Source organism: Neurospora crassa, linkage group I (genome assembly GCF_000182925.2).
Source record: "Neurospora crassa OR74A linkage group I, whole genome shotgun sequence".
Lineage (NCBI taxonomy): Eukaryota > Fungi > Ascomycota > Sordariomycetes > Sordariales > Sordariaceae > Neurospora > Neurospora crassa.
Genome location: NC_026501.1, coordinates 9173886 through 9191543, shown reverse-complemented (window position 1 = coordinate 9191543; position 17658 = coordinate 9173886). Strand labels below are relative to the sequence as shown.

Sequence of the window (17658 nt, the reverse complement as noted above, 5' to 3'; positions counted from 1 at the left end):
ATTAGTGGCTGCAAGACGCGATCTGCATCCCCCGTCCATGTCTCCATGTCACAGTCGCGACCGCGTTAAATCCTTTTAGTTTATCAGCGGATTGGCATCACCCACGGCGGCACAATCGTCACCGCCCGCCCTGTAGCCTCTGTAGCCAGTGAACAAGGAACGTGAAGAGGAGAGGAGATTGGAGGGAGACACACTGGACATCACCACCACCACCTCAAGTCATTTCTCTGCTCTGTTCGTCCCGTCGCCTTGGAAGAATCGCACAACGACGGCGACCAAGAAATCACCACCCACGTTCCTTTTTCTCCAACAAGTACCTACCTACCTACGCACTGTCGGTGAACTGGCGCTGGCTGAGTGTTGCTTGTCCTCTCCATTGTCTGTTGACTTTGACAAGACGTCGGGTCTTCAACCAAGTCATTCTCTACCTACCTTACTTCGCCTTCCACTTCTACAGTTTGGCTCCCTTTGCTGTGATGAGCGACGAAAAAGCCTCTACCATCTAGTGTAGCTCTCCCACTCGAAAGCACCGGCGTTGTCCCTGTCTTACATGCCCTCCTAGGCTGGGCCTACACGGCTGTCTGTCATCCCCCCCTCCCCGCCACTACGACGACCGGCTTTCCATCCAGATCATGTCCAATAACACGAATAGCCTCGAATCTCTGCCACCACGACCGCCCACCCCACCAAAGAGAGAACCAGCACATAATGCCCCTCCAGCCACCATCCCAAGAAATGTACTGGCCCCCATCGAGCTCGACAGCAACCTCAGGGCCGTCCATACCCCGCCTGCCCTAGACTCGCCCGGCTCAGGTCTCGACAGCAAATCAACCTCGAAACGAAGCACCAAACGAGTTGGCTTCTCGGCAAAGGCAGAATACAAAGACGCTCCCGTCTTCATCGACGGCGACAAGAGACAGCAGCCGACCCCCGTCTCCCTCCCGAGAAGCGCTTCCAAGCCTGTCAAGTCCATCCTCAAAATCACCCACCACGTCCCGAACCCCCTCGAGGAAGCCAACGGCAATCCGTCCGATCCCTCGAACCCAAACATCTCGGTCGCAACCATGTTGGAGTCAACCCTGAAGCAGCTCGCCGGCGGCGACCGCGACTCCAAGCTCGATTCCTACATGATGTTGACGCGCGCCTTCAAGATCTCCAACAACTTGCCAGACAGGGTGGCTTTGCAAGAGAAGATGGGCCTGTTCATGCAGTTCATGCAACGAGATCTTGTCGCCAGGACCCCTCAGGGCACCCTCGACTCTTCGCTTGTTCAGCATGCTCTCAAGCTCATCGTCACCTTTCTCGGCCTCCCTGCCATTGCCTCGACCATGACGACCGACTTCGGATCCTTCCTCATCGACCACTGTATCCGCTCCTTCCAAGACAACTCGACCCCCAAAGACACTGCTCGACATTTGATGCAGGTTGTCTTGGTACAGAACTTCTCGTCCAAGGTTATGACCCCTGAGCGAGTCGGCAGACTGGTCACGTCGCTACACAACATCGAGGAGAACATCAAGGGAAAGAGCATCATCATGTACCGGGTCATGATATACCAGAAACTCGTCAATCAAACGGGAAAGACCATGGTTCTCCACTCGGACTGGTTATACGACCTCTTCACCGACATGCTCAGCTCAATAAAGGATATCCGGGAGAAAGCCGTCACCCTGGGCCTCAACGCTGCTTTCACCATCGGTCATGAGGTCCAGCTTTCGCGCAAGATCATGGAGATATTCAACTCGGTCGCCGAAGAAAAGAAATACATCGAGTACTACGAGGAGAGGCTGAAAGCCATGGTCAAGGACAAGACCGTATCCGCCTCGGTCCCCCACATCTGGAGTGTTGTTATCCTGCTACTACGGATCCGTCTGAGGGTATGGGACCGTACAGCGCATTGGCTGCAACTGGTCCAGAATTGCTTCAACAACATCGATTACCCTACCAAGATTGCCGCTCACCATGCCTGGGCCCGTCTGGTCTACTTGACAAATGCCGTAGAGCCGTCCTTTGAGGCTTCCCTCAAAACCATCATCACCCCCTTGACCAGTCAGCTCCGAAGAAAGAACAGTGCAAAGGCCTCGGAAGGACAACTCAGGGCAGCTGTCTTGGGCGATGTGTGCAATCTCTGGTACTATTTGTTTAAGCCCAATACAAATGCAGCCTTATTAGATGGATACTGGACAGCTGGCGTCCAGCCCATCATTACCGCCCTTGTGTCCAGTCCGGACCCTTCCAAACCAGTAACCGCATCCCCAACTAAGCAACCCCAGGAGACTCATGGGCAAGCAAGTGTCATTCTCAGCGGTCTCTTTAACTGCACGACAGCCAGGCGATGGAGTGTGGACCGAGTAATGGACGAACCCCTTGCAAGACCCGAGGAGGTTCCGGCCATTGACGCGAAATGGGTTCGAAAGAATGCTGTCATGATTCTGGCTGCCATCGAGCCCATCCTCCACGATGATTTTAATGCACTTTCCAACAAGAAGAGCGCAGTCTACTGGCTCTGGGCCTCTCTTGTTGGGTCGATCGCCTCTGCCGCATCCAAAGAGATTAAGGTCTCCAAAGACACAGGCTTGTTTATAACAGAAGCATTGTCTGTTCTGCAAAAGATCTGGCAAAAGGGTGTGCAACCTGGTGATGCCGCTTCCGCAGTGGATTTCCTTCGCGCTACAAAGGGATATGTGGAGATCATGATAACTTCACTTGGCCTCCCCCCTTTTACAGAGAAGCTAGGCAAGGCCCAGGCCGGCCAAAGGTCGCCTATGCATCATCTGTTTTCTATGCTGTCTGGGCTTCCTTCTGGCATCCCTGACGACCACACCTTTGAAGTCTTCTTCACTTCCGTCTTTGACCACTTCACCGAGGCAAAGAGTGACAAAGGAAAGATGGAGATTGCCCTGGATTTACTCACTTTGATTCCCATGGAGACACCACGCCCATATGGAATGTGGCTGTTTGTTGCGAGGGCGCTTGAGGGATGGCTCCAACCTGATGACAGTAGCAACCACTCAACTGGCTCCGGTGATACACCCATAGGTCACGATTACCGTGATATCGTCAAGGTTCTCGAGCGTGGAATTAGGTCGACTCCTAACCTACCTCCTGAGCACTGGGAGTCACTATTTAATGCTGTTCGCCAGAGGGTCAGATCAGAAGCAGGAGAACCTGGTGTCGCCATTGTTGTCATCGAACCTCTAGCTAAAGTGGCTCTGGATCAACTTACTACCCCGGGACCCATGATTGCTTTCTTCAACGGGGTCCGAAATGTAGCCGAGTTGTTGTCGATTGCGAGTCAACCACGCGACAAGCAAGCTGTTGACGCAGCTCGAAGACGGCTTTGGGGAACGGCCCTGGCTGGCTCGCGCTCAGCTACTTTTGACACATTTGACAACTTGTACAAGGCTGTCAATGAGGCTTTGACACGGCTTTACAAGCAGTTTGATTCGGATAATGCCGAACTCATCATCTGCCTCCTGCAAGGAATTGTAGGCTTCTTTGACAGATGTAACCAACAACTCATCTTCAGGACCATGTCAGTCCTTCAAAATGGCTTCCTTCCTTGGCTCCAAGACCCTAATAGACTGCTTGGCAGCCGTTTGGACGCCATCGTGGCTGTGGTGAGTAATCCGTGTTGAGTATACTGGGCAAGCATAGACTAACATCAGATAGACAAACACGCTCTGGGACAAGGTATGCGGTTATCTCGCGGCAACCGAACGCCCTGAGCAGCAGCTGGATTCACTCACGCGCATCTTCTGCGCCACTCTCGGTTCCTCTCATCGATACATTGTCAACTCGGCTGTATCCCTTTGGAACAGACTGTATGGCAAGGCTGAGAAGCTAGACTACCCTGATGAGCTCAAGGAAGTGCTTGCCAAACTCCGACCATATGCCGACCTGGTCACGCCCGGTCTAGAGCTTTCAAGCCTCGAGTATCCCTCCCACGAACCCATCTTTGTCGAGTCAATGGAGGAGTTCAGCTTGCCTAGGCTCCCACCACCATCCTCGAGACGCACCACAAGAAGCGCCTCACGCACCAACTCCCCAGTCAAGACGCCGGATCCTGTTAAGCGCAGGTCCCCAACCAAGCGACGTGCTAGCGCCACTCCCGAAGTCAAGAGCTCTGGCTTCAACCTCCGTCCCAAAGCGGGGGCACCACGTCTTCGGCACGATGACTCCCAGATTCAGTTTGCGGCGGTTGACTCCTCCCCTCAACTGCACCTTATCAATGAGGAAATGGAGTCCCAATTCCTCACTGAGCGCCAGAAAGAGGTCCGCGAGCGCCAAAAGGTAAACGCCGCGCTCTTCCCCGAACTTCGTTCCTCCCCAGCTACACGAACTCGAAGCTCAGCGCGTCTCGCCGCCCGCTCACGAGAGGGTTCCCCTACCGTTGCTCAGACCCCTCAAGCTGGAACTCCCAGAAACCTGGGAGGCAGATTCACCGAGTTCGTCAGCGGAACGCCTACTCCCCGCCATGGCCAGGCGTTGACAGCGATTGTCGACCAGGACATGGAAATGATGGACCCGCCCTCGTCGCCGCCGATGATGGAACCAAGGAGGAACCCGCTCGCGGCCGAGATAAGGTCCAGGTCGGCGAACACAAGCTTGCTGGATGATTGGCAGCTGTCATCTTCTCCCATCTCTGGATCGCCATTGCGCCAGCAGCCGTTTGCGCCGGTGCCGTCGGGTTTGGCTGTGGCTTTGGATGCTGTCAATGCTGCGGTCGAGTCGTCTCTTGCACCGGAAGAAGCGGCTGAACAGGATTTGATGGAGGAGGATGATGATGATGATGATATTATTGAGGAGAGTGTGCTGCCCGATCAGGAGAATCAAGCTCTTCCGACCATTGATCCGGCTAAGGGAGCTCATCTGGGTGTGCCACGCCAGGAAACGCCGGAGAAGTCGGACCATGAGCTGGAGGAGTTTGTGGATGCGCCTAGCAGTCCGTTGCCGCCGACGCCACATAAGGTAGGTAGAGTCGCGGCCAAACCTACCATCCAGGCCAATACAGACCCGGTGAAGAAGACCGCACCTATTCCCGCCTTTGCAACTGCACCCACCATTGCTCCCGCTGCCACAACGGTTGTACCCGCGCCCACGCCATCAGGTGCGCCATCTTACGACGGCGGCGAATGGGATGACCGATCCCTCCTCAAACTCGTGGTTGAGCTCGACTCGGGGAAGCTCGATAGACAAGAGTACACCCGTCCGTCTCCCTCGGTTTCGCCCGAGAAGCTGGCTCTCACAGCAGCGAACCTCAAGCCCAGTTCCAGTTCTAACAAGCCTGGTTCTGGTCCCACGTCAGCTGCTCCCTCCCCTGCCGCTTCGTGCATCGTTGCTTTGGATGACGATAATATAGTGGAGGAGGAAAGCGAGAATCTTCAGGTTCCAAAGCCGGTGGCACCTCGAGGACGGATGACGAGGTCGAGGGCTAGCTCTGTGGCTTCGAATTGTTCTGTGGAGCAAATCCCGAGTTCACAGGCGCAACAGCAGCAGGCGTCAACACAAGAAAAGGGCAAGTCCAAACTCAAAGGTCCGACGAGCGCACGAGCAACGGCAGGGAAGGGCAAGAGGAAGAGGGTGGCTTCTGCGGCTTCGGAGACTGCTGCTGCTGCTATGACTCCTGGGACTGGAAAGAAGAGGAGGGTTGGACGTCCTTCGTCTACTGCGCCGGCGGAACAGGAAAAAAGCGAGGTTCAAGTTCCCAGGAGTCAAAGCCAAGAAGGTAAGTCCTCCTTCTTAGTGTCCTCTTTGGGAACGATACATGCTGACAGCAAGATTACTGCAGTCCCTCCTAAATCCGAACCTATCTTTTATGACCGCCTCCCTATCTCTGTCGCAGCCTCCTCCCAGTCGCCGTCCTTGTCTCAACTACCGTCCAGCCGTGCCTCTTCGGTGGTGTCTAACTCGGTTCTTAATGAGCGAGCTAGGGGTTTTGTCCCTGGCGGCAGTGGGACCCAGCGCACCGTGCCTTCTTCCCTCCTTCCTCAGCAAACGTCGCAGTTGTCTACACCTGCGTTGGTGCCAAGGGATGTGGGTGATGCGGGTGATGCAGCTGAGCAGCAGTCTCATCAACAGGTTCCAGAGATGGAGGAGGTATCCTCCGATGGCGAAGATCTCGTCCAGTCGCAAATAGAAATTGAGTCTAGGAGTGCGGATGAGAGACAGTCGCTATCTATGTCTCAGGTGGAACATGGTTTGGAACACTACTTGGAGGAGGAGGAGGAGGACTTGATCCCTAGTTCGCCGTTTATGGCTGTACCAGCTAGTGGAAGAAGCGGAAGTGTCTTGGTGGAGGATACGGTTCTTTCACCGGAACGAAACCCAGGAGGACAGGAGGAAGAAGAAATGGAGGTTGATGAACCACCACCACAACGAGAACAACGAGAGGTGGGAAACAACAACAAGGGGACGTTAGCAGAGCAGCAGCCGCAGCGTCATCAGAAACATCGGGTGATTGGAGAGAAGCTGACGGAGGACGTTATTACCAGCGCACCATCACCACCACCACCACCACCACCACCACCCGGCGGAAATCATCATCCAGAAAGTCTTCAGCGGCAGCAACTACCGCAATTACCACCACAACAAAATCCACCTGGCGAGGAACCCGTTCAGCGACTGGAAATTTCTTTGGCAGACAACAGCAGCAGCAGCAGCAGCAGCAGCAAGGAAAGAAGCAGCAAGGAAAGAATCCTCTCGTCCCTCCGCGCCAGTCTAAACGAACTGCGCACCGCAACGGCAGCAGGAGGCCTGTCTCGGCAAGAGGTGTACGAGATTGAAGACTTGTTTATGGATTTGAAGAGGGAGTTGTATGAGGCGGAGAGGAGGGGGAGGTCTTAGCCTTGCTTGTCTTTGATTGCTGTTTGGGCACTATGTGTGTGAGTGTGTATGTAGTGTATGCTTTGGGTATGAATGTGGCTTTCTAGGCGTTGCTGTTGCTGTATTGTCTGAACGAAAGGCTTTTCTGGCTATATTATATCGCTCTCACGAAGAGAAGGTGCGGTTGTCTGGACTGGTTGAGAATACGAGTTCCGCTTGGTGGGTTTGAAAGCGCGTTATAGTGGCGGTGATGATGGTATTCATGCCGATGGTTTGCTTATTGTTGAGATCCGAGATCCTTAATAACTACCATCGACTTCAAGGGGTTCAGTGTACCAAGGTAGGCACTTCACTACTGGTAGAGACTAAGCAGGTCCATAGAAGGACCTTGACTAGGAGGTGATCCAAACTACCTCTACCTAGATGAAAGCCGACAGCGCACGGAACTCCGAACTCCGAAGGAAGTGATAAGTAGTGAAGATACTTCCTTGGTTTTACTGATTCATCCCAAAACTAAAGGAAAAAAAAAAAGAAAGAAGAAAAAGAGGAATCCCCACCGATCTGGTTCATCCGATCTGATCTGGTAGCCACCATTGAATCGGGCTGATCTGTGGTCGGGTCTCAATCGAAGATCCAGCACGGCCCGGAGGGGGCACACCTACTAAAAATTGCATCGAGGATCGCCCGATCACCCGCCCCATTTAGAGGTACCTTATAGGGGGCCAGGGGCATGATGGCCCTGACTCGTCGCCCCCGAATCTGGTACCTCTTTCAATGATGATAGCGGCCCGGGCTCTATAGCAACCCAACCGCTGTGGAGTTTAGGGTACCTACCTAGAGGTACCTACCGTGCTGTGCAGTAGGTGCTGCCCGTCCGCCTTGGAGCAGCATCAGGGTCCTCACGCCTAGCGGGAGGTACCCAATCTTGCCTAAATTGATGGAATAAGTACTACCTCTAGGTATACCTATAGTAGAGTAGGCATCACAGGTTTCCCCAGTAGGTAGGTACAGTAGAATAGGTAAGGTAGGTGGCGTCCACGAGGGGCAGCTCAGCGGCGGTTTGCTGTGAAGCCCGGCTGGCACTAGGTACCAGTTATTGTCCGGTTACGTTACCTACTCGATGATCGACACTGTTATGGACATCCGAACGGGCACGTCCGGGTGATGATCACGCGGCGGCGGCGGTGACACCATTGAGATGTTGAGCTGTGAGACATTATGTATCTCTTTCCTTGATTTGTCTTTTTTTTTTCTTTTCTTTTTTTTTTTCTCTTTTTCTTTTTAAATATTTTTTTTTTTTTTTTTGCTATCTATTTTTCTTCTCGGACTTTCATTCGCAAATTCCAGCTTTATTTCTTCTTGCATTCTTTTAATCCTGTTCTGAACAACCTGAAGAGACAAGACAAGACAAGACAAGACACGTCGGTCGCTGCTTGGTGAGTGGTGAACGAACGGGTTAGTCTAGTGACGGAAGAAGTCCAACAAAAATTATTTTTGCTTTTTGAAGTTGTTTTTTGTTGAATTCTGAGTGAAATTATCACTTACCTCACCTCACCAACAACTTCTTTTCTCTTTCTCTGCATCTTTTACATCACATCGCCATCTCCAATTCCCTAACTATACTAGAGAGAGGTATCTACTGCAAAGGTCCTGCCTGTCCTATTGTTTGACGGCCCGCCCGCTGCAACGCAACGTACCCCAACTCAACCTACCGAACGTAACCGCCCGCAACGCAACGCAACGCAACGCACCCCTACTCGCGCCGTTCGTTCCGTTCCGTTCCGTTTCGTTGAAGGTCTGCCTGCAGCAGCTACCTAGGTATCTACCTCTACAGATACAGATACAGCAGGGGACACGACACGACACGACATGACATGACAAGATGTCACCCCTCACATCACCCCTCACATCAACCCTCACATCAACACCACCACCACCACCACCAGACGCCACAATCAACCTCGCAACCCACTACCTAACCACCTACCGCTCCATCTTCTACCACGCCCTTTACTACTACGACGACACTACCCCCACCAAAGTCCAACCGTTCCTCGTCCCCTTTTGCCTCGTCGGCGCCTTTGTTTTACCCATTGCGTTTCTCTGCATCCCGCAGTACTCCGTCGTCACCACTACAACCACCGGAGGAGCCAACGGGGAGGAGAAAACCCAACAACAAGTGAGGGTACGAAGGGAATGGGTCCATTGGCTGCGATGGGTCGTGGGTGCGGTTATCGTTTGGTGGAATCTGGGGGTGGTGGTTGGGTTACCTGGTTTTGGCGGGCTGGGACTTGGGTTTGGGGCAGCGGAGGGAGGTGAAGGGGGATGGTTTAGTCCGGGAAGAACAACGACGACGGCAAGCGCTTGTACGGCTTTGTCGTATGCGGCGGGACTGATGGGTGGGTGGGGAACGATTTGGGGGTTGGAGACGGTGGTGTTTGGGGGGTATCAGGGTGTGGCGATGAGGGTGAGGAGGAGGAGGTTGGAGAATGGTCGTGGTGGTGATGGTCGTGGTGGTGGACAGGCAACTCAGACTCAGACTCAGGCTCAGGAGGGAGAGAAGGGTGGGATTGTGAATGGGAATTTGAACACGGGAACGAACGGCAATGGAAACGGCAACCCTGATACAGCGGACTTGCGACGGAGGAATCTCAACGGGAGTGGCAAGGCTGCTTCATCGGCTTTTAGAACTACCGAGTCTACTGATGAGACGCAAAGTCCAGGCGAAAATGAACACAAGGAAAAGGGAAAGAGATGGACAGTAGACGAAACGATCGACTTCGACAAGTACGAGTACTACTGGGAGCCGTACCCGGACAACGGCACCATTTGGGAGAGACTCGATTGGGTCATGGACATGTTTAATTCCTTCCGGGGAGCCGGTACGGTTTTCTTTTTCTTCTTCTTTTCCTTTTCCCATTCCTCTCTTATTTACACAAAAACTAACTCCCACACAAAGGCTGGAACTACTCCATCTCATCCATCCCCTCTCTCCAACCGCCCGTTATCCCCCCTTTGCCAGAATCCACCACCACCACCCCCTCCTCCTCCTCCTCCTCCTCCTCCTCCTCTTCTTCTCATGTGGAAATCCTCCCCTACTTCCCAACCGGCCTCCCCGTCTCCTTCGCCAACCTCCCCGTCTCATCCCACCAACACTTCCACCGCCCCCTCACCGCCCGCTCCTTCCTCCTCTCTCGTCTCCAGCCCATGCTCTGGTCCTACCTCGCCCTCGACTTCTTTTCCATCTCTGCCCGCCTCGACCCCTACTTCGTCATTGGCCCCAACGGTCCCCTCCGTCATCCAACCTACCTCTCCTCTCTCGCCTCCTCTTCTTCTTCCTCCCCATCGGTCCACCTCCCACCTCTATCCCTCGCCTGCGCCAAGTTCTTGGCAAGCCTCCCGCCCTGGGGCCTCAACTTCTTCCGAAGCTTCTTTTCTTTAAGCGGCATTTTGGGTGGGCTGTTTCTCTACAGCTACCTCTGGCAACTAACCCAGTTTTTCGTCTTGGGGCGCTGGCTAAGACTGGAAACCCACGGGATGGGGATCCTGGATGAGTTGTGGCGGTATCCCGATTTGTTCGGGGGGTTTGTGCGGAATGTTTTGGATCGAGGCTTAGCGGGCTTTTGGGGCGGGTGGTGGCATCAGAGTTTCCGAGTGGGGTTTACGGGCCCGGTTAGGTACCTCGTCAAGCAGGGAATTCTTGGAAAGGAAGGAAAGGGAAACAAAAAGGTGGTAATGACGGTGGTACAAATGGCCACCGCCTTCCTCCTAAGCGGCTTCCTGCACGCCCTCGGCGGCTATTCATCCACCGCCTTCCGCATTTCTTCTTCTGAGAGGGAAGATCTCCTAACAGGCGACAAACAAAACAGACTGGTTGCCTTTCTTGAACCCGTCGGTTTTTTTGTCTTTCAGTTCTTGGGGTGTCTGGTCCAAGCTCTCCTCATCGCCATTATCAACAACAACAATAGAGTCACCTCTACTACTCGAGAGATGCCCAAGTGGTTGAAAAGAACAGGCAACGGCCTTTTCGTGCTGCTGTGGCTGCATTCAACTAGATGGATGTTGATTGACGATATGGCAAGGTCGGGATTATTCCTGTATGAACCGGTGCCCATTTCGGTGTTTAGGTTGTTGGGGCTGGGAGGGATGCCGGGTGAGGGAAGGTGGGATTGGTGGAGGTTGGATTGGGAGTATGTGCCTAGTTTGTGGTGGGGGAATAGGTGGTGGGAGAAGGGGTTTAGGATGTGAGGGGATGAATGGGGAGGGATGTGCAAAGGGAAGGAGAAGGGTGGTGGTTGTTACAAAGGGACATGGGATACTAAGGTCTGGAAAAATGAAGAATGAAAGAGTTGGATATCAATGGAAAGCATGGCGTTCGAAAGAAAATCGAAAGAGGAAAATAGGGATAGAAAGTATTCATAGATGGACATGGCATCGATAAGCTATAGACATAGAAAGACATCATCGCTCTTAAGACTTTTTTGCACTCAACCTTTGTGTACCTACACCCCCCTATTCTAAGCTAGACCCAAGGCCTAACAGAAACTTACTTCCCTCGCCACCTGAACCAACACCCTCGTATCCATCTTCTCCTTCTTCTTGTCTCTCATCACCTTCTCAATTTCCCCCTCCAACCACCTAATCACCTCCCTATACCCCGCTTGTTTTCTCACCAGCACCTGTCGGCAAGCAACCATGGCTAACCACGCAACTTGCCCTTTACTGACAGAGCACTGATACCCAGGATATCTTTCCTTTCTGGATTTACTCGTCAACAGACGGTACGCCACTTCGATGAGGGACTTGATTGTATCTGTTTCGCGCGCGCGCGTTAGTATATCAGCTATCTCTTTCTTTCACGACTACCTTCCAAGATATGACAAACAGACACGAAAGAGATCCAGAAGGCAATGATACAAGAGAGAGAGAGAGAGAGAGAGAGAGAGAGAGAGAGAGAGAGAGAGAGAGAGAGAGAGAGAGAGAGAGAGAGAGAGAGAGAGAGAGAGCTGAGAGAGACTTACCTATAACCAAAGCAGTACCTGGTTTTCTTTGGGTGAAGGAAAGACAGCGAGCGTGCGCCCACATCTTGATGGCTGTTTCGAGAAAGGCCGAGTACAAGTTGCGGAGGGTGGTGCGGAAGGAGTTGTGCGTGGTGTCGAAGAAGAGGAGGTGGGATTGGATTTTGAAGGCGTCTTTTTTTTTTTGGCTGCTGTTAGCTGTTTGTGCTCCCACGTGAGCCACGATACTGCTTAAATGGGGAGAAGAAGGGGGGGAGAGACAAGACAAGGGGAAAAAGAAAAAGAAGACAAAAAAAAAAAAAACTCACTCAACACCTTCCTCCTGAAATTCCGTCCCTGATTCCTCGAGTACTCAACCGTAATCCCATTGAATACCACTGTATCCTTTTTATTATCCTCCACCCCACCAGTACCAATCCCAGTACCAGACTTACAAATCTCCAACGTCCTCGTATCAATCATCAACCCACAATACGGAAACTTCGTCTTCCTTCCCCTCCTCAACTTTAACACTCGAGTACCACCAACACAAACATCAAAGTTAACCAAACTCTTATTCGCTGAAACAGTCACGCCATACTCTGCAAACCCACGATGCATCACCTCCACAAACCGCCGCGCTTTGGACCGCGACGTGGTGATGAGGAGGAAGTCGTCGATTAGACGCATTAATAAGGTATTTCCGTCGCGACTTATCCCCCTTCCCTCGTCATCGTCTTCAGTCCCTAAACCCAGGAAAGCCAACCCTTGAGAGCGTTCAAGATCAGCGTAAAAGTAGTTGCATAACGTGCTGGAGAGCACGGAACCCTGGGGTATCCCCGTCTTTTGTCGGTAGTACTTCTTCCCGATCTTGACGAGGTTTTGGGTGATGTGTTCTTTGGCGAGGGATAAGAGGGCGGAAGAGGTGTGTAGTTTGGTGGAAGAGTGGGAGGGGATGAAGAGGGTGTTCTTTTTGGTTGTTGCCACTGAGTCTTGTTGTTGGGGGAGGATGGATATTGATGCGGAAGTGGTTGAGGTTGTTGTTGTTGTAGTAGTGATCGAGGGAAAGGACGTGGTGGTTGAGTGCCAGCGTTTGGTTGGTTTTAGCTTATATTTCGGGTTGTCGATGTTGGTGTCGTCGTTGTTTGCTGGGTTATGTTCGTAATCCAACGGAAGACTGACCTCGACGTGTTTTGACTCCTTGTACACCCCATGTCCCGGGATTTTTCCCAGTAACTCGACCATTGCCGCTTGTGGAATGGTGTCGAAGGCCGCTTGCACGTCCACCTTGACAAAATAAAACTTTTTCTTGCCCTTTTTCTTCGAAACCTCGCTCATCACCCGAGCTCGAAACTCCTTCACCCTCTGATAAATATCCCCCACAGCAAACATTCCACCTCCCAACCGTCCCGGCCGTTCCCTCTTTTCAAACTTCAACATGGAATTCACCGGTCCTAGTACTGAGTTGATACTTGGCCCGAGCATCTGCTTTTGCTTTCCCCAAATGCCTTTACTCCCGAGTCCCCTGACCAAAACCCTCCTCCTCAGATTCATGATCGGCCTTAGATTACTTCCCACTCCCTTCGGCAACAACCTCACCTGGGAAAACCCCAACTTCCTCCCCTCCAGCATCTTCACCGCTTCCGCGCCCTTGACCTCCTCAAACATTTTCACTTTCAGACAAGCGAGGGCCGGCTTGGTGACAGACAGCCAGACATCATGTCGGAAGAAAAACAATCTGTACCGATGTGCCGAACTTTCCGTAACATAAAAGTTGGACCGGATCAGCGGAATCAAGAGCGAGTCAAAGGTGTAATAGAGAAACTCGAGGTAGATTTCTTTTCGTTTGTTGAGCTCGGGCTGGGAGCACTTGTGCGAGGATAAAGCTGCAGATGCCAACCAGGAAATGGAAGAGAGTTTCATTCCTTGCACGAGGTTGTGAAGGGTCATGGATTCGAAGCGGCGGAGGCGGATAAAGTTGTCGATTTGTTTGAGGAAGACCGACTTGTTGTGTTCTTGGGGATGTCCCTCTTCTGAGTCTGACGAGCCCCAGAAGTCGTTGGGGATTATTTTCGATAGAACAGCTTGGCAAAAGGCTGATATGCTCGAAATAGGGGTAGCTAGGTCCAGAAGAGAGTAAGACTGGGAATCAGAATTCGAGATGACGGCAGCGGTAGAAGGTGGACGAAGATTCCTGCGGTTCTTTTGGGATGACTTTGAGGGGCGGGCTGAAATTCTGAGTTGACTTGACTGTGACTTTTGCTCTGGTTCTAGTTGTTTTGGAAGCTGTTTGAGTTAGCATTGCTTTACTCAACTCAGAGGACCAAGAGAACTCACAGGACAATAATACTGCAGCATCTCAGCATACGAACATCGCTTATGCAACACTTGCAACTTACGAACCAACTCTTGCGTGTTACCTCTGAGTCTCTTGGGTATCTTGATCTTGGGCCGCTCCTCCTCGGCCGGTTTAGGGAACTTTTTTGCTATCTCATCTTCGCGAAGAGTGTAGTCTTGGAACTTTTGCGCAGTCTGCTGACGATCTACCGCCGAAGTGAAGACATTGTGAAGCCCGAACTGGCGAGGAAAGATGTACATCATCACATGTGTTGTGCTCTCATCCGGTTTACTTGCCTCTTCTCCTTCAGCTGGCTTTTGGCATGGAAAACGGTTCAAAACGTCTACGAGAGTCAGCTTGCGTGTCCTCAAGTCTACGATGGACGCTGAACCTACGAATATGCCTCAGTCCAAAGTGAACCAACCCCTTTGCATTCAACGCCGCTCTGGCGTACAACATTCTGTTTCTGGCAAAGGTGATTTCCGAAGGACTCAGTTCCTGGTTCTCACCGCCGGCCCCACCAGTGCCCTTCAAGTCTTTCCTGGCAGCAAAGTCCGTTGCCAACGACCGCCGCGACTGCAGTTCCGAAACAGGAATACCGCTCATTTGAACCAAATTCCCCTTTCCCTCCTTCACACCTACAAACACGGCACAATCCAGCAACAGATCCAACATGATCCTCTCCCCTTCTTTCCCCAGTAACATCAAGAACTGCGGCCAAGGCGCTTCCTTTAGCACTTTGACACAGTTATTCTGATGAACCGCATACACACCGGGTATCTGATGCTGATGACCGGCGGTTGTTGCCATGTCCCCAGATCGACCCTGCGGAGGGACTCCCTTCCGGAAACCATCACAGAGTAAATGTCTCGGCCCAGGCCATCCGTTCCCGGTTTTTGTCTTTTCTCGGAAAGATGCTGAGCGGGAACCACGGGAGAATAACAGCCAGATGACAAAGTCGACAATGTCGGACTGCGAGTACATGGCCCCCTTTAACCCATCAGTCAGGGTCACATGGGACTCATCACCTTTGGTTCCTCCTCCGCCTTGGGAGAAGCCGACCCATTGTTCCCAGCGGTAATCAGACTTTTCTTTCTTGGAAGTGATGTCTGATGGAGGGTCGTGAGAGCAGACCAGAGTTGTGTCGAGGAGGGTACCTAGGGCTTGCTCAAGTGCTTGGGCAGCGGAGGGTTTCTCCGAGGCTGGGGCAGGGGCAGGGGAAGGAGAAGGGGGAGAGGAAGACAGGCCGAGTGCGGCGATCTTCTTCCGGCGAATTCTGGATGTTTTGGGAAGTTTGGACAGTGCGTATTGGCGGAGAGTGAGGGTTTGGGGATAGTAGATGGAGAGGAGGGTGTGGGTGATGGGGTTGGTGACTGTTTCTTTGCCTTGTTGTTGTTTTGGGCGCTTTTTGGGTGGCTCGGGCCGTTCCTTGGATCCCCAAGTAGTGGTACCGGTTGAGTCCAGCTCAAGGAAGCTGACGCTCTTTCTCTTGGCCGACATGGTGATGATGGTTTGGGAAGATTTGATGGTCCATGCTGGAGCCTATGAAGGGCTCGGGAGAAGGAGCTGGTTAGTGATTGTAGGAGGGAGGATTGAATTGGTTTTTTGTACCAAATGGAAGCAGGGCACCAGTCGGTAGGGAGAAAGAAAAAAAAAAAAAAAAGAAAAAAAAAAGAATTGACAGGTTGGGTTGTGGCTGGTGAAACGGCGCGACCGCGAAAAAGGTAAATTGATGAGTTGGCGTGACGCGTGAAAGTTGGAGATGGCGACGGAAATGGAATTGGAGACATGGGGGGGGGGGGGGGGGTTCAGTTTGCTTTTCCTTCAGGTCCAGGGGCCATGTTGGGGTAAAAATGGACATTGGACGAATAGGGTAGGCACCTTGTGCGCATGTGAGACACTATCACGGCTTTTACGGGGGAATGATTGTTAGTGGAACTGCGCCCATCACACAGTCGTACAGTGCAGCGCATTATCATTAGACAACCTCCACCGCCCGACGGGCATCCAATGCAGTCCCTCTTCTTTCCCATTTCGAAACACACCTAACGGCCACAGAAGTGGAAAGACCCAAGACCGGACGTGTTGCTTCCGCGGGACTCTGCCAGTGCCCGCTTAGGATGTGTGTGAGTGTGGGTGCGGCAGTGGCACAATGTCGGGTAAGGGAAACCTCAATGGCAGGTGAGAGTAGAGACATGTAAATACCCCGGACTTGTCTGATTGGGCGACATGTACAACATGGAGCCGCCCAGCCACTAAGGGCGTGTTTGGCTATTCTGAAATTGGGCTCTGAAATGGATTCTCTGAAGTGGTTTTCAGAGGAACAGCACAGACCCTCCTGAACCGGATTTTGGCGGTAAATGCCGAGCTTTTGAGCTCCACCCTGTTCCTCTTCAGAACAGCATTTCAGAGTCCCGTTTGGCGCACCAAAATCCCCATTTTCTAAAATTTTACATTTATAGGTCTATAAATTAATATAATAATAGATTGTACACTCCCTTTATTTATACCCATTATTATACCTAATATAGCTAGCAATACCGGCTAGCGTACCCCTCTATTTATATAATAGTCTAGTTAGATGGCTAGTTAGACGGTTAGTTAGACCGCCAATTAGTCCGCTAGCTAGTCCGCTAGCTAATATATTGCTAATTAGACGGCTAATTAAATTATTAATTAAGTAATTATAATTATTAAGAAAAAGAAGAGGTTATAGTAATAGACCGATACCTAGGAAGTAATAGTATTTACTATATTAGGCGGTATAGTCGATGATAGTCTAACTAATTAAGGCGGTTATAAGGAGGTAGTATATAATTCGATTATTAAAGCTCTTTGCAATAAGTATAGTATTAAGTTCGATTTTATATAAATACGTAATAAGGTAAATTACTTTAAGTGTAAGTAGCGTAGTTGGTAGTAGTTCGCTAGTATAGTAGGATAGTCTAGTTTTGGGTATAAGAATAGTGTATATATTATAGAGGATTCTATTTAGGATGCCTTTATTAAAGTTAGTTAACGTTACTCCTATTCCTAGTTTAGTTAATAATTTATAATAGTATTATAGAGTTATAAGGATTGTACGTAGTTCCGTAGTAAGGGGTTACCCTATAGAGAATTGATGGAGGAAGCCTTTGTTAACGATTAGGGTATTAGTAAGGGTAAGGTATAAATATTGGGCGCTCTATTCGGTCGTAAGGAGCGTCCCCCTATAGCCGCACTATACAAATCTTTTAATAAGGATGTCGATAAGGAATTTGCAATACCGGTTTATATGCGTAATAGTAAGAGGAGGGCTGCTTCGTCTTTAGATCCTAAGAAAAAAAGGAAGAGGAGTAATAGTGAAGCTATTATTAATAGCTTTAAGTATTTAGCGAATATTTTAATTACTAAAGGTATTAATAATTTTGCGCCTACGTCCGTCGTTGAATTATACTTATACTTCACTAAGGTAGTAAAGATCTTCGCAAGAGATTAGGAGTATAAAATCTATCTAAT

General features: G+C 51.2%; 3 protein-coding genes across 3 annotated transcripts; 2 read left to right on the top strand and 1 right to left on the bottom strand.

The window, feature by feature from the left end:
• The first annotated feature begins 120 nt into the window (after positions 1-120).
• NCU02789 (hypothetical protein) lies at positions 121-7229 on the top strand. Its single transcript, XM_958852.2, has 3 exons — positions 121-3620; positions 3673-5728; positions 5792-7229. The coding sequence occupies exons 1-3, from the start codon at positions 633-635 to the stop codon at positions 6844-6846; spliced, it is 6099 nt and encodes a 2032-aa protein (XP_963945.1). The 5' UTR covers positions 121-632; the 3' UTR covers positions 6847-7229.
• Positions 7230-8136: 907 nt separating this feature from the next.
• Positions 8137-11312, top strand: NCU02790 (hypothetical protein). The gene is made up of 2 exons (XM_958853.2): positions 8137-9707; positions 9785-11312. The coding sequence occupies exons 1-2, from the start codon at positions 8708-8710 to the stop codon at positions 11071-11073; spliced, it is 2289 nt and encodes a 762-aa protein (XP_963946.1). The 5' UTR covers positions 8137-8707; the 3' UTR covers positions 11074-11312.
• NCU02791 (hypothetical protein) lies at positions 11232-15797 on the bottom strand. The gene is made up of 5 exons (XM_958854.3): positions 14556-15797; positions 14160-14503; positions 12152-14108; positions 11847-12017; positions 11232-11638 (listed from the first exon to the last, which is right to left on the bottom strand). The coding sequence occupies exons 1-5, from the start codon at positions 15658-15660 to the stop codon at positions 11361-11363; spliced, it is 3855 nt and encodes a 1284-aa protein (XP_963947.3). The 5' UTR covers positions 15661-15797; the 3' UTR covers positions 11232-11360.
• Positions 15798-17658: the final 1861 nt, after the last annotated feature.

Bases quoted from the DNA above. Each gene is read 5' to 3' on its own strand.
- NCU02790 (XM_958853.2), top strand. From the start codon at position 8,708: ATGTCACCCCTCACATCACCCCTCACATCAACCCTCACATCAACACCA. The intron at 9,708-9,784 runs GTACGGTTTTCT...TCCCACACAAAG, and splicing joins TAATTCCTTCCGGGGAGCCG to GCTGGAACTACTCCATCTCA.
- NCU02791 (XM_958854.3), bottom strand. From the start codon at position 15,660: ATGTCGGCCAAGAGAAAGAGCGTCAGCTTCCTTGAGCTGGACTCAACC. The intron at 12,018-12,151 runs GTGAGTTTTTTT...AAAAAAAAAAAG, and splicing joins TTTCAGGAGGAAGGTGTTGA to ACGCCTTCAAAATCCAATCC. The intron at 11,639-11,846 runs GTAAGTCTCTCT...CGCGCGAAACAG, and splicing joins AGGTACTGCTTTGGTTATAG to ATACAATCAAGTCCCTCATC.
- NCU02789 (XM_958852.2), top strand. From the start codon at position 633: ATGTCCAATAACACGAATAGCCTCGAATCTCTGCCACCACGACCGCCC. The intron at 3,621-3,672 runs GTGAGTAATCCG...AACATCAGATAG, and splicing joins TGGACGCCATCGTGGCTGTG to ACAAACACGCTCTGGGACAA. The intron at 5,729-5,791 runs GTAAGTCCTCCT...AGATTACTGCAG, and splicing joins CAGGAGTCAAAGCCAAGAAG to TCCCTCCTAAATCCGAACCT.